This window comes from Macrobrachium rosenbergii, chromosome 3 (genome assembly GCF_040412425.1).
Source record: "Macrobrachium rosenbergii isolate ZJJX-2024 chromosome 3, ASM4041242v1, whole genome shotgun sequence".
NCBI lineage: Eukaryota > Metazoa > Arthropoda > Malacostraca > Decapoda > Palaemonidae > Macrobrachium > Macrobrachium rosenbergii.
Window position 1 is genome coordinate 76,164,971 of NC_089743.1, and position 16,088 is coordinate 76,181,058.

The following is a 16,088-nucleotide window of genomic DNA, read 5'->3' on the forward strand; positions in this document are numbered from 1 at the left end:
ATGACTCACATGAGAGAGATCTAAACACCTCTCTTTCACAAGCCAACTGTATGTCAGTAAACTGAAATGAGAGGGAAAAACACTTGTTTATTGAGGTGCTTATTCTAATAACCTATATACTTGGGTCAGTTCAGAATAGGAGCTACTTTTAACCATGAAAGTGCTGGTTGTTTAAGAGTGTGACACACTGATTTCAAATGTCGTTGTTTAAGAGTGTGACACACTGATTTCAAATGTCTAACTAAAAATTATCCACTTGTCACCCTACCATATCTTTCAGACTCACAGAAAATTCAGACAAAATGACAAATTTTAAATCAATTTGTATTTTTCATAACTAACAAACCTGAGGTCTTAATGTAAGGGGATTTTTCTTAGTGCCTAGCTGGAGTCCCATTATTGATAGCACGAGGTTTTGATGGCAACGGGAGATAGTCAATAGGGAAAGAGGTAGGCAGAGCCTGACCTGGTTTCCCCCTAGCAGATGCTGTGATGCTTCAGTTTCTTCCAGCTCAGGTAACTGTATGAGGGGTGGCTTGAGGTGGTGGGCCATGTATGTTAAGACCTCAGGTTTGTTAGTTATGAAATATACAAATTGATTTAAAATTTGTCATTTGTTCATATATGTACTGAACAAACCCTTGGTCTTAACGTAACGGGAGACTTACTTTTGGTGGGAGGATAAAGTAAGCTTTAGAACCGACTGGAGGTTTGGCTCACCTGGGCTTACTTCCTTGCCAATTGTTAGAGCATAGGAAGGAGTCATATGCCTCTGATCTGTTAAGTGAAGGACTACTCAACAGCCAGACATCTGGGCTAAGAGACAATGGGAATTCGTCTATAATGTACCTTGGAAGAAGGACAAGAACCTGTAATTGTTGGAGACAACAACACTCATGTTAACAGCAAACCTTGTTCTGTTGTCAGTTCCTCTCTCCCCTTGTAAGAGAGAGGAAGGGACTTTCTTCTACTAAGGTATTTTTATTGTGTAGGAACAATAAAAAATGACAAATAGAATCGGTGTTCACTCACCTGTATCTAACCAGTTCCAGCAAATGATGGTTCAAATCTCTCCGCTGCCCGCCAGAAGAGGAGGACTAGAAAGAGAGAGGAAGGCCAGTCATCTCATTCACTCTCACTGTCATAACCATCTTAGATAAGATACAAACTATCCTACTGGGGATGCTGGATGAGCTTCACGACTTATTGAGCAGCCACCACCAGACCCATGGAAAAAGTGTCCAAGGACCTATGTGCATTATCCTGCAGACAGAAGGATGTGAAGGTCGTTTGGAGAAGCCATGTACCAGCCTTCAGTATCCTAAGTACCCACAAGTTCTTTCTGAAAGCACTGGAGGGGCCAAAGCCCCTAACATCGTGGGCTCTTGCATTCACTGTACTGTATTGGTATCTGTATGTGAAGTGATACTGTATGCTTGTCTAATCACTTCACATAGCCAAAAGGAGATGGTGTTCTTGGACACTTCTTTCTTGTTCCGGCCTGTGCTAACAAAGTCTTCGACATTCAGGTCTGTGATGTCGAGTCCTTTTCAGATAGTTACACAGTACTCTGACAGGATATAAAAGTACAGGCAGTCACTAGTTTATGATGGGGGTTCCATTTCTACGCCGCGTTGTAAGCTAAAAATCGTTGTAAACCGAAAAATTGTTGAAAATTGTCAAAAATCTTCAGAAAACCTTACTTTCAATGCTCTGGGTTTATTGAAAATGATGTAAACTGCATTTTTATTGAGTTTTTTCATAAAAAAACTCAAATTTTGATTATTTTGTTGCTTTGGAGCCGTATTTTCCTCGGATTGGCGACAGCCGAAAATCCTGGAAATATGCGTCAGAACTGGGAAATAATTTCTGATGAATATTATCGGAAAGCATCGAATCCTCGAAACATCAGAAGTCGATTCCGTCACCGTAACTGAGAGCTCGCCTGTAATTCGTCTGGGCCATTACAACCAAATTCCCAAGGAAGGATCGAGAATGGCTCGAATCTGGTTTGTCGTGAACCGAGGGATTTTGAGTCTTAGCTATAAATTCCGGGACAAATTTGAAGGCTATGGACCCCCAACCCCTCGAGTGTTGAACATTAAAAGAGAGACCATGAAGTTCACCTACTCACTTTGATGAAGCCAAGGCCATTAGGAATGCTGTTTTGAGGGTTAAATTTCTGTTTGATGAACCCCATGAAAGTTCATATAGAGCATGAGTGAGGCTGTTAAGTATTAGGGTCAAATACCAATTAGAAGGCTTAAGATCCCTTGGGGAACAGGACTGTTCAAAACTTTTGAAAAGCATAGAGATTTCCCATGAGGCAGAAAGGTCTACACCTTTAAAATGCAGAACTATTCCTAGAGCAGCTCTATAGCCTTTGATGGCTGACACAGAAAGTAGCTTTTCCCTAGGGAGAAATATGAGGAAGTCAGCTACTTGTTGAATAGAAGCTCCAACTGGCGAGAAACCCTGTTGACAGCACCATTCACAGTAGATGGCCCATTTTCCCTGATACCCAGCTGTAGAAGATCTTCTGAGACAGCCAGACATCTCTGTTGCTGCTCTGTGAGAAAAGCATTTTGCTAGCAGGAGATACTGGATAGCCTCCAGCTGTGAAGAGATAGGGACCCTACTGATTGGTGGAACCTCTTGATGTGAGGTTGGCAAAGAAGGTTGTGCTGGGGGGAGAATCTTCCTCGATGCCTCGGTCAGCAGAGCTAGAAGATCGGGGTACCACTCCATGTGGCTACAAGGGAGCCACTAGGGTCATTCTGAGGTTCTGAGAGGTCATTACTTTGTTGATTACTTGATGGATCAGGCAAAATGGGGGAAAGGAGTAAATGTCCAGGTTGTCCAAAGGGTGTTGCAGGGCTTTCTGCTGATGTGGCCCAGGATCTGGAATGACCGAACAAAATACCTATAGTTTTCTGTTATATCTGGTCACAAACAGATCTACTGTTGGCCTTCCCCACAGATGGAATAGTCTTTCTGCTACCTCCAGATGAAGTGACCACCCTGCTTCCAGCACTTGACCCCGACGACTCAGCATGTCTGCCACAAACGCTCCTCTTGCCTGGAATGTATCTGGCTGAGAGATCCACTGAGTGAGTCACCACCCACTGGTGTAATTCTACTGTTAAATCGTGAGACTGACAGGAAACTAGCCCCCATTTGTTGACATATGCCACCACTGTGGTATTGTTGGACATGACCATGGAGCGCCCTATCACCCTTTCCTGAAATTCCTGAAGGGCTAGGAAGGCTGCTTTTAGCTCCAGGATATTGATGTGAAGCTCTTTGTCTTGGTGATCCCATATCCCTGAAGTCAGATCTTCCAAGTGTGCTCCCCAACCCACATTCGAGACGTTTGAGAACAGAAGAATCTCCGGAGGGGGAGACTGGAGGGGCACTCTTGTGGTCAGGTTCCTGCCATCCAGCCACCATGCTAAGTCCTGTCTCATTTCTTTCGGGAGAGGAACCCAGAAGGGAGAATCCCTTGAAGGTGACCAAACTCTTTCATTCTCCACTGTAGGGATTGAAGGTGGAGACATCCATGAGGAACGAGCTTCTCCAGGGACGGCAGGCTACCTAGAACAATCTGCCACTGATGTACTGGATGCTTTTGTCTTGAAAGGAAGGACTGAACAATGATCCTGAACTTCTTGATGCAGCATAAATAAAAGAATAACTCTTGGCTGTCCTGGATGGACTGCCTGTAATCATCTTAAACATTCAAATATTATCTACCTGGATGGATTGTCTGTAATCATCAACAGGAATTCCAATGCCACCAGGTTGTGTTGTGATATTTAGGCTTAGGTGGATTTCCATTCTAAATAGTAGGTAACAGTCACCACCCTACTTACAAACATTCAGAGACACAAACAGACAGGGTCACAAGTTAAAATTGTGTTTGGAGCACTCCCCTTTGCCACCCATAAGTTAAATTTTTGCTCTGCGCACGTATTCTGCTATTAAGAATTTTTACAAAGAACAGAGGAACACAAGGAAGAAGAACCTGTTCCTTTAACCCCTTGCCTGATTACAGTATCCCAAATATTCTCATGATTAACTACCATGTATTCTTCCTACAATAACAAGAATACTCATTCATACTCATAAAATATTCTTACTTATTTATATCTTCCCATTTAACTTGTTCTTTGATGAACTCCCATTTTCTATATTTCCTCTCCCCATAAGAAATGTTTAGTATATATTTTTGTCAACAGATGGCGGTGTCCACTGTTTACTTTGTGAACTTCCAATGTCAGACGCTGCTCTTATGAAATTCTCTCCAAGTTTATAACTTTCAAAGCATAGATAAAATACTGAATTTTGAATATTGCATGAATCAAAATTTTATTTTTTTCTTTTTACCTTTCTAACATACAAAGTAATTCTTTTTAATACTGCATAATTTAAAAATACAGTGAAACTAGCATAATCTATGACTCTGAAGTTAACTCGGGAATTTAAACATCAACAAAAATTATGCACTGCATATTAAAAACCAACTTGCAAACAATTCAAGGTACGAACATTCGTCCAGAACATAACTTGTTCGTAAGTTGGGTAGCGACTGTATACAAATACTACAGTAATTATTTTCTTTATAAAAATTTTCATTATTTGAGATGAATCGTAGCTAATCTTAAGGTTAGCTGACTACCACTTTGAATGAGGATGGTGGGCTAGTGCAGCCAGAGAAACATCTGCCCAGACAGGTAAACCAAAATCTTTTTAAAAAGGAAAAAGTTTCTCACATTCTTGCTGCGTGTGATCCTTCCCAGTAATTACGTTCACCTAACAGTGGATCCCAAAGGGTGTAAGGTCCCCATCGCGAGACTTGTTGGAGGATCCCTACAGGGAACCAGGCAAACCAAAAGCTTTTTAGAAAGGAAAAAGCTTGACATTCTTGCCTCTTGTGTGATCCTTCCCAGTAATTACTGTCACAAAACAGGGGATCCAACGCAGGGTGTAAGGTCCCCATAGCAATAATTGTTGGAATATCCATATAGGCAAAAAGAACTTTATCTCCTAGAGCACTAGTGACTCCTGTGCCTTAGTCAAAAGTCCATAACCAAAAGTTCAAAACTAGAGACAATGACTACCTTCAGATATGAAGGTATGCTCCTATACACCAATGCATACATTTATACTCCTCAAACTCAACACCGGGACTTCCTAACAACAAAGACTCGAGAGAAAGGAAAATTCTTTTGTATTTGGTTCAGGAGAGTACTGTCCCTGCCATGACAACAGGAATAAGGGCTTTACAATTCTTGTATGAAGCAAAAGGAGGCATAAACTGAGTTCTACAACCACTTAGCTGCATTGACTACCTTCTCTAGAAAAATTTTTTTAAGGAAATTAAAAGACGCACTTACAGCATGGATGTTGTCAGGTTTTACTTTCAAACAATGGGAAATTATCAGGATATGACTCTGCAAGTGCTGACCTGATTAAGCAACAAAAAAAAGACAGCCTTCTAGATTGACCTCCTAACACCACAGAATAAATTCTTACCTCTTCTTCAAAGATTAAGTCTTTCTGGATAAAGCCTTAGAACTATAATTGGACATTGCAGAGTTTCCACATCTTTCTATGATTGTTGAGATATACTTGATGTGCTCTGGAATTTGAGCGTTACTTCAGCTTGCTTCTCGTAAGCCTCTCCTCACCAAATTAAAAACTTTTCTTGTCTGTTGCCAGCAGCAGTGAAGCTTCAAGCTTTTCTTATTAGACTTGTTTTTTATTTTTCCACTGTTTGTTAAAACTGTTTAGTCATGTTCTTTTTCAGATCTGTGATAGTGCCTGCTTTAACTGCCTAATGCGGGCACTATCACAAATCTGAAAAGGGCATTGTTTTGACAAAGTTTTTAGCTTAAACAGTGGAAGAAAATAAAAAAACAAGTCCAACAAGAAAGGGCTTGAAGCTCACTAATACACTTTGCTGTAGCAAGATTTAAAGGAAGTGTTTTGAAAATTGTTCTTAAGGGAAGGTTTAGCCCAAGACTCAAACTGAGGTAACATCAAATTTAAGGGCTACATCCAAATTACACCCTCAACAATCATAAGAAGGTTTTGGGGCTTCCAGCTCAAAAGATCAAAAGACCTCATCCACTAGTCATTAGTGATATTCACGTAGCATGTCCCAGAACTGAAGATAACACAAAGCAATACTGTATACTTTAAGCCCTGGAGCATAAAGTTGCTTTGTGTTCCTGAGATACTGGGAGAACGTGATCGAGTTATTTATAGAGATGTGTGCTGATATACCTCAGAGCTGTAAAGAAAAATATATTTTCGCATTTAATTTGAATCATGGATTTTTAAACATGTAATAATTGTGTAATCAGTTTCCCTTGATAAACCTTTTTTAGTGGCAAAATACCCATCAATTCAGGTGACAATATTTGGTTTCTCACGGTAAACTGATTGTTTGATGTAAACAACCGTACTGCTGCTTAATGCTTTCCCCAGAAGTTCGTTAAGACAGCAGTCGACACGAAGGGCCGGATGGAAGCAGAGAGAAGAAATTTCCAGTCCAAGGAAGACGGTTCTTCAATTACTACCACCGTACCTGAAGACTTATCATATCGAGGACCATATTCTCCTCCTTGGCCCATTTTTGTTCAGGATGGGCGCAAGGTCCTTTTGTCATGACCGCCTAAGAAAACTATAGCCTGTAGACGGCTCTCACTGGATCAGTCAACCAACTTACTTCTTAGCTGCATCGCCACTCACCATCGACACGGCGATCCTCCTTCTACCTTAGCAATTACTAAAGGAACGGATGCTTGAGGTATGTCACCCTGAACAGATGCATTTCAATGGTGATTTAAGTTTACATTTACTTTTATGCCTTTAGTTCTTAGGGTTCTATTTACTTCTCAACCTGATAAAATAAATAACCCTTGGAAATATAACTTTATATTTGAGGCACTACAAAGTTTTATGCATGTTTAAAAGTCCAGTATGAGTGACAGATTATTTAAGATTGGTTTTGGAATTAATCTTCCATCATTAAGATTAAAGTTTTGATGGTTTCTGAGAGAGGAGAAGCATAGACAGTTGTTGATGTACTGTTTAGGTGACATTAGTTTCTTGGAGCTGCCTTTCACTTTCAATATATTTAATTTAATATTGATTTTGCTGTTTCAATTTTGGTCTTTAACATGGCATTATTTAGTGATGTTTGCTTCTTTTTTATTTACATTGGAAAGTGGTTTCAAAGGTGTGCTTTTCAAAAATTTTGTAATCAAGGAGGGACTATTCCAGTAATGGATTGGGAGGCTCTGCATCACCTATTCAGTGATTGCTTATCGCTGGCTAGGTTGCCTCTCTGAAAGCACACCTGTCCTTATCAAATCAACATTTCGAAAGTGTTCAAATTTAACATGATTGGTACTGCACAGGAACATTAAATTAATAAATATTTTTAAATTATGATTGTTTTACTTATATTGTTCATTACTATAAAGTTTAGTCCACAAGCATCAAGATCAATAACCTGACCACTGACTAAGTGAGACTTTAACACTTTCCATTTTTTGTCATCCCAGTCCTGACATTCACTGCAAGTATTCTCCCTACTACATTCTTGCCCCTTACATTTGACACACTTGGAATGAGAGTCGTGAGACAATTTCGTAAACCTAGTTTTGCACCCCTCACTGCAAAAGCGAATGCTAGAAGAACTAGTCTGAAATTATTAGCAAAATCTAGAATAACGTTAACTAAATAGCTAACGGAGCAACTAACCATTGAAGGTGACAACAAAATTCGAATACTTCACCAATTCCTTGAAATACTTCCAAAAAAACCATGAGGAAAGGCTGCAGAGAACACCCGAAGAACATCGAGAGCCAGCAGAAAATGAATTGAGCTTTTTACTACATTCTTCCTCTTCTCCTCCAAAAGTGGGCGGGGTCTTGTCACCTACACAAAACAATTGAGCGCTACTGCGAATTTTGAATTTTTAAGCTGCAAAGGGTGAAAACCTATAGCTATATAACTACTTGGTAAGTTACTTATATGAAAGTTAACGTCACTCTAAAACTGAATTCCAAAAAGCAAGACATTCCTCCCTAAGCATGAGAAATAGGTCTATCAATGTAAGGTTAATACTCCAATACCTCGCCAAGAACCATTACCCCTTCAGGACCAACATTTATTTATCTATTTATTCATTTATTTATTTATTAATAAATTATTTATAAATTATTTTATCTTATGTATTTATTTTATATTTTGTTTTTTCATTTTTTTTTACCCAGTGCAGTAGACAAGCAGTCATGCTAAGAACAACATAATGACTTCATAAGTGATTCTGTCTCAGGATTAGGCGAAAGTCCCTAATTAATTTGAGAGCTCTTCACTTCCATAAGGCAAGCAACTTGAAAAAACTTGCATCTTGAATGGAACGAAGTTTAAAATCTGACATTGCATCTGTCCTAAAACAGTTCGAAGCAGCTCCATGAACTGGAAACCAAAGCAGTGGCATTTGAGAACCAGCTTCAAGGGATACACTTTTGACGTCACCTCAAAATATGTCTTAACAGAATCAGATGGTTCTAACTTCTTACTCGTTTTAAGAGGAGCCAAGATAGAAGCATAGAAAATAGAGCCAATCAACAGATACATCTTGCAAATAGAAGACGGTAAAGAGGAGCAATGCGAACTGTGAATCACTTAAAAACCAAAAGGAGAATCATCCAAATCAGGGTTGAAAACTGTCAAGGCTAAAGCTAGAACAGAGACGGCAGAAAACGGTAAATCTGCAGATAAAGGTGGTGATGATATGGTAGAGGGCTCTCGCTTGACAAATCAATTCAAAAGAAGACTCTGTTGACAATGGGGCAATAGAGGGGGGGGCGGGAAATTGAGTAAGGGTTGTCAGAAAGAATAAATGATGACATGGGGTAAGTAAATGATTGAACAGCTAAAGTACTGACGAGCATTTCACGAACTGGAATGCAATGTCTATGATTCCTAATAACTCAACCAGGTCACATGCATCACTCTCACTCATGCCAAATGAGGAAAACAGGTGTCGGGATGACGGGATAATTCAAACTATACTAATAACTCTGGGAGAATTTCACGTCAAGATTTAGAGATGGCTGAGAAAGAAAAAGACCATTGAAGCAGGAGCCCAAAGGGTGGGCTACAGACAGACGAAGACTCTAACTCCTCTCACAGGGGAGCTGAAAAGGTTGATTGCTATAAGGAGAAACTACAATCCTTACCCATAATACACTTGGTTAAGTGCCTAGCTGACAATAGAAGTAAACTCATATCATCATATTAGCTATCCGTTTCTCCTGAACTACATTAGGGAGCATTGGAAGACCAGCAGGAGTGAGGGAGGAATAAAACTGGAAGAAGAAAGAATTGACAGAGTTGACTTGAACTCCTTAGGATTTGGATTGAGCTTCAGGTGTGAAGTAAAACAGGTTTGGGGAGGTGGATGGATTGCGCCAGTGTGAAGCAGAATTACGACCACTGTTATGGTATTAATGATTCGAAACAAAGGTGCCAATACTTCTATATAGCTATAAATTCACTTAATGGCAACTTTTTATACATACGTGAGAGTTAGACCAGTCAGTAATGCTTGGTGACTCAAGGGGAAGGTACTGCATCTCTCTCTCTCTCTCACGAGTCTTTTTAAATTTGCTTTGTAAATATAACATAAGTTGGTTGTTTTTGTTTGTCTTTTACGATAGTATGTCGGTTGTAAAATGTAATTTTACAAAAGAAAATAGCAAAGAAATATTAGAAAAGCATGTAAAAGTAAAAAGTTACTGAATCTTCCTTCTCGAAAACTTACGTGAATATTTTACAACAAATATGCGAAAAATCTGTTACTGCTTTGTTTCTTATCTGTTTTGATATTGTGTGAGCAGTAATAATAATTTTACAAAATCCAAAAACTTATATAAGTTGGTAAAATTTACGATTGTCTTGTAAATGAGGCCCCACAAGGGGTTATAAATACAGGCAGTCCTCAGTTATCGCAAGGGTTCCGCTCTGAGGGTGATGATAACCGTAATCGCTTACTAACCAAAAATCGGCGACAAAGCTTTTATGATTTTCAGCTTATCACGCCGCATTGCGCCGATTTTCGGTTATCGGCGCCCTGTTAGTGGCTATTGGCGCCAATACCAATTATCGGCGCCTATAAGCTGAAATCGGCGATTTTCGGCGCCGAAAATTGCAGATTTTCATCGCTGGACAAGCCCCATAAAACCAGATCACCATTAACCGAGCCTGCCATTAACCAGGGGACTGCCTAGTCATTTTTAACTTCTCGCTGAAGGTAGGGAAATTTTTTTAGAATTTTTTATTTATACAATGTGAATGTACGTGTCATTCTTTTCCATTTGATGTGATTTTATTTTGCCGACTAAAGTTTCCCTGCCTGGGGTGCTGTAATATTGATAAATTATGCCGGCCCCTTTAAGGGTTAAGACCAGACCAAACTAATTGTCTATGTAAACTAATGGCCTCTAGCATCTTATGATATCTGACAAAATTATACACTCTCATCACACCACTCCTTACAGTCTCACACTGAGAATAAAAAAGTTAAATCAAACTCATTACCCCCACCACTAACACCCATGTGACCATCATTTCCAACAGAACACATTCGGTCTACATAAAACTCCTTCATACCCAACACTAATGCTTCTATCTCTGCTTGCTGTAGATGACATAATGCAAAACAGAAAACAAGCACAATACTGTATAGGAGAAAAACAGTCAGGAATAGTTGAAGTTATTACAGCCAACTCACACTGTGCGCACAAAGACACAACATGAAGAATTCTGACAGGAGCGTAAACATTCCAATGCCACCTGGTGCGAAACAGGTGACTACAGCTAGTCCATCCAGGTCAGCCAAACAATCTTTTGTCTATTTTGAACTCCAATTGTACCTAACTGTCTATTTTGAACTCTGATTGCACCTAACAATACAAAGATATAAAGATAATTTTAACAATAGGTAAGAGTATATATGAGCTTTAATCAGGCGGGTGGGCAGTACCTCACTCTGCACATACCTGCCAATAGTTAACTTTCTTGTTACAAAGCTTCAACAACAGATCAGCCTTTGCTGTAGGTATATCCTTGTAAAAGATGAAGTTTCATATCCTTTGTAAGAACAAACATTATTTTACTAATGGCACACATTTTCAAAACTATATGTGAAACAACATTTCCACTTGCCTGAAGCATTGCAGCCGTCTGAAGCAGAGCTAGGGTACAATCACTTGGAATGTTATAAGTACCAGTTTCAGCATATTCTAATAGAATTTTCAAGCATTCACCATCAATGTCCTGGAATCAAAAATTATAGTTTTACCTCTCCTTTCCTTATTGTACTTGGATTTTATAAACTACTTAATGAGTTAATGAATTCAGATCTTCAAAATTTTAGTGATAACAAAAAACCATCTGCTTGCACAAGCCTCTATGATTGTCAGCTGCAATTAAAAAAAGTACATTAGCTGCAATTAAAATAGTACAATTTAGAATGCATATGGAATCAGAGATGGAAATAGTTAAATATCGGCTCCAGGTACATATAATGGGTTGAGATGGAGCAAAAGTACTACTGCTAAAATCACAATTTTTAAAAGTAAATTGTACTTTTCCTAACTATACAAATCTGAGGTCCTTTAAATTAAGAATTACTTACGGCGAAGCTGGACACAGCTGTTAAACTCTTGAAGAAGGTGGTTAGGCAGTAACTACCGTCAGGTATGTGGGAATACCCGCATGCCCGGATGTTAACATTCCAGTTTTTTTTCTGAGGCAGGATGCTCAGAGATTTGAGTTGAACCTCCAATTTGAAATGCTGGCACACATGACACAACACACCAAAGGAACTAAGATTTATGCCTCTGCTTTCAACCAATTGTGCTTTAACAGATATATATCTGTTATCAGTGGACACAGAAAACTTACTTGACCGATTGATTGATAAATGGGTAACAGATGAGGATTGAGACTTGCAACACAGAGTGAAGAGGTGTTGTAGCATGACGATTCTGCACTGGCATGGCGCTAAAGGCAACTGTGCTCTAGAGCAAGAAACCTGATGCCTTTCCTCCCTATGAGAATAAGCATGATGAATCACACCTCAACCACTTACGAGAAGAGGAAGAAGGAGGAGGCCAAGGGGAATGACACTGGTCATAACTATGATCCCTCACACCTCAAGAAACCTCCTGAGCATCAGACAACTAACACAGACATTTTGACCATTGGGCACTCTGCCCAATGGGCAAAATGGCCATAACCCGCCAGCCTCGGAGACCGATATAAAGAGCAAGGGTGATTAGCGCCAAAAGAAGAAAACCATGAGTCCACTAAAAAATCTTTAGGTGAAGAGAGAGGAGATCCCAGATAGGGATTCCTAGGAGTTTGTGGCCTCCTGGAAGGCCTAGTAAGCAAGGACTTGAACCTAGAACTAGCACGTTGTTCTCCACCTACAACACCTGTATCCTGTCTACCTATGCCGCACTGAATTCTACCACTTGCATCTTTTGATGACCTAACACCAACCTGCATGCGAACATGACCAGGCTGACTGAATGACTGGAGAGACAAAGGCACAAACCACTTCCTTTCCCCCAAATACACCCTTTCTGTACCTCCAGAATGGGAGGAGGTGTCAGTTGCCTCTGGCTTAGCTCTGCTGCAATGCGAAAACAAAAAACACAATTAAATTTAGAGGGCAATGAAGCTAATGTAGCTGTTGTAAATTCCACAAATTTTTCTACTATAACCCTAAGAGTACTATGTCTGATTCCAACTTTCCAACCCTCATACCCTTGACAATGTAGGGAGATTAAACCTGAGGAACAGAATGTCTTGAGGGAGAAAAATTGCTATGTAAAGGGAAAAGAGGAGAAGAGCAACTATCCGACAACCACAAAACAAAAGGTTAACTTTGCCTCTTCCAGGCTTAACCTATCTAACTAAATCTTAATAGCCCTATCAGGACAGAAGTGTTTCCTCTCCTTTCCCCACCAAAAAGCTTAAATTTGAAATTCTTACAGTTCTCAGATATACTTAGACTTAACATCGTTGTCACTTCTAAGGCATAAAAAAAAGAAAAAGATAAACAGCCTCAAGGAGAATACTTGAAATAAATATACTCTTTTAACTGCTGATAGTACTAACAAAAATAGTGTTTCACAGTAAATAATTCAAGGGAAATGATTCCACAGACTTAAAAGGATCTGCTGATAAAATCTTAAAGCTACACCTAAATTCCAGAGAGAGACTGATTCTGAATTCTAGGGGCTTCAAACTCAGCTGATTTCAATACCTTAAGGAGCTGATCATTAGCCAGATTCAATTGCACATAACGCAATACAAAGGAAAGCATTGAACTATATAGCCTCGAAAGCAGACAGTGAAAAACTCTTACTATATTTAAGAAAGCTGAGAAACTTTGATGCCTGCAGGGTGCTGAAAATTCAGCACCTGGAACTATACACCAACTGCTGCTTCTGATACAAGGCCAAGGTTGTTTCTCCAATTGGACAAGGCAGTCATTGTCTTTGGCACGCCTCTTGTCTACAGCAGCAACTACCAGATCTCTGAGGAAGAGAGAGGCAGAAACCAGCAATAGTCCATTCCTGAGGGTCAGAGTCAACTCAGATCCTACAGACCTAGAGATCCAATTCAGGACAGCGTCCCTTCTCCTCAGCACCAGGTTCACCCATAGGTTTGCTGTCTGGTGGGCCAGTTGAAGTCCTCTCCAGGGGTGATCGAACCTAAGGAGGTGGCAACCTTGGAAACTGTGAAGGACCGCAGATCCAGCAGGAGACTGCCTAGAGAGCTTCCATAGTGGCAGCTTCCAGGTTCACTGCCTCTTGCTGCAAGAGAGAGACCCCTTCTGCAGTAAGCTGCTGCAGCAAAAGACCTGGGCCTAGACAACCAGGTACGGGTCACCTGTTTAATCAACAATAACCCCTCTGAGGGCGTGTAGAAACACTTCTGTCGAGGCAGAGGAGAGGGATGTAGCTTCTCCGAACGGTTCGAACGAAGCAAATTATCCTGCCCAGAGACCAGATTATTCACTTGTTCGAGCACCCCTTCAGAAAGTGCTGACCATGACAACCCCGCCAAAGCTTTAGGTTCCTTCTTAGGACCCCAGTAAGATTTGAGGCGCGAAGGACGATCCACAGAAGAGGCATGGTCCCTCCCTGAGATCATTGTGCTGACGAATCAGTGCAATGATCTCGGAAAAGGTCCTCTGTATCTCGGGGGTGTGCCAGTCCTGGGGAAGAGGACCCTGAAGTCCTTCCAGGACACAGTCCTCCCAATCAAATCTCCCTGCAGGAGGGAGAACCTCGGCAGGTCCCTTGGATCCTTCCTCAACCACTTGGGTGTACGATCGAGTCAGTCCGAGAACTGAACCCGGGGTGTAGGCCGTCGTGGTAGAACTCCAATGGGAAGAAGCATTCTCATCGAAGTCCGTCCTGTCCAACTCACACCACCCAGTGTAATCCCAGGAGGTTGAGGGGATAGGCGCTATACCATGGAGAGGTGCTATCCTGAGGAGAGCGTAAAGGTTCACGTGAATGTACTCGAACACTCTCCTCAAGCTAGCGGGATCAATCATGCGAACGTGAACGAGGGCTGGACAGAGTTGTGCGATTGGGCACCGCTGAACGTGAACTTGCACCGTCCTCACGACAAGCTCCAGTCTTCTTTGAGGCCAAATCCTCCTGGCAAGTAAAGGACTGTAAATGGGACTTCCTCACTGCACAGGTGCTCGGATCCTCGAGTCCAAAGCACTGGGCTGGGAACCTGTTCGAGTACTCGAAGAAGTGCTGGCAGGAAGTGACAAAAGTACCTGCATGCTTTGACACTTTCTCCCATCCTGTGCCTAAACCAGACTGGGGAGCAGATTCTCTAGTGCTGGTTTGGGGTACTCAAGGTTCCGGGGAAAATGGGAGCTGTCTCTACCCGAGTGTCAGAAGAAACTTGGGAAGAGGCAGGCACAGTAACAGTCTTGGAAGCGGACTTCCCAAAGCCGGTTACGAAAGGCGAGCCTTGGAGGGTCATGAACTTGAGGTTCCAGAGACACGAGACCCCGGAGGGGTACACAAAATGGTCTGAAGACCAGGGAGATACAACGAGAGATCCCACTGCTTCCCCTGGGAAGGGGTAGTTCTAGAAGTCCCATGAGGGCCTTTCTCTGGGAGAGAGAAGAGCCTTCTTCTTCTTCTTCAGCCAGCGAGTCTTATGAGAAGAAGGGGAGGGGGCAGCAGCAGACAAAGTCGAAGACAAAGATGATGATGACGACACCTTACGACTCCTCTTCTTTGATTTCTTCTTCGACATCTTCTTCAGGATGGCGGTCAGTAACTGGTCTCCCATACAGGAGGGAGCAGCAGGAGCAGCAAGAACAACAGGAGCAGCTGGAACCACAAAAACAGTAGGCGGGAGGGTCACAGCATAACCCGGAGCAGGAGCATGGACAGCAGTTTGGTCTACCACAGCCGGGGTCGTCAGAGTTAGAACATGGTTGACACCAATGTGGGAACCTTGGCGAACGCCATCATAGTCACTGTGGTGGTGGTGGGTGGTGAAAGAGGCGTGGGTCATGACAAGTTACTCAGGAATGTGAAGTCTTCAAGTGCGCCAAGAGACCTTGCACTGAAGGGACACCCAAGAGCCATAAGGAGACCCAAATCTCCCAGAACTCATCCGCCTGACCTGGAGAAGATAAAGTCGGGTAAGAGGAGGGGAAACTCCTCTCGCTCCAAGGGAGAAACTTCCCCCTCGGAGCAAGCGGAGACCCCTGAGCCAAGGTAGTCCCCGTCACCCACACCCCCACCCTGACAATCTTGACCCGACAATGCAAATGAAGACTAAGAGGGAGAGATCACTCCTGAAGGAGAGACAGCCAAGTGAGGAAGTTAGCAGGAGGGAGAAATGAAGAAGGGTTGGCAACCAAAGGTGTAGTCAGCGGCGTGTAACCCTCGGACAATGCTTTGTAAGCCTTCTTCTTGTACTGCCTCCTGCCAGAAAACTTCACTCACTGC

At 41.7% G+C, this 16,088-nt stretch overlaps 1 protein-coding gene across 4 annotated transcripts in view; it reads right to left on the bottom strand.

Annotated features, from left to right (window-relative positions):
• LOC136825825 (kelch-like protein 30) overlaps nt 1-16,088 on the bottom strand; it is a 123,944-nt gene that overhangs the window by 91,925 nt on the left and 15,931 nt on the right. For all 4 annotated transcript variants that reach the window (XM_067082780.1, XM_067082794.1, XM_067082787.1 and 1 more), the window contains exons 3-4: nt 11,248-11,358; nt 1-61 (exon numbers count right to left, since the gene is read on the bottom strand). The exon at nt 1-61 is cut by the window's left edge and continues 129 nt beyond it. In XM_067082780.1, the coding sequence (XP_066938881.1) occupies nt 1-61; nt 11,248-11,358 (172 nt within the window). The remainder of the gene's footprint in view (nt 62-11,247; nt 11,359-16,088) is intronic.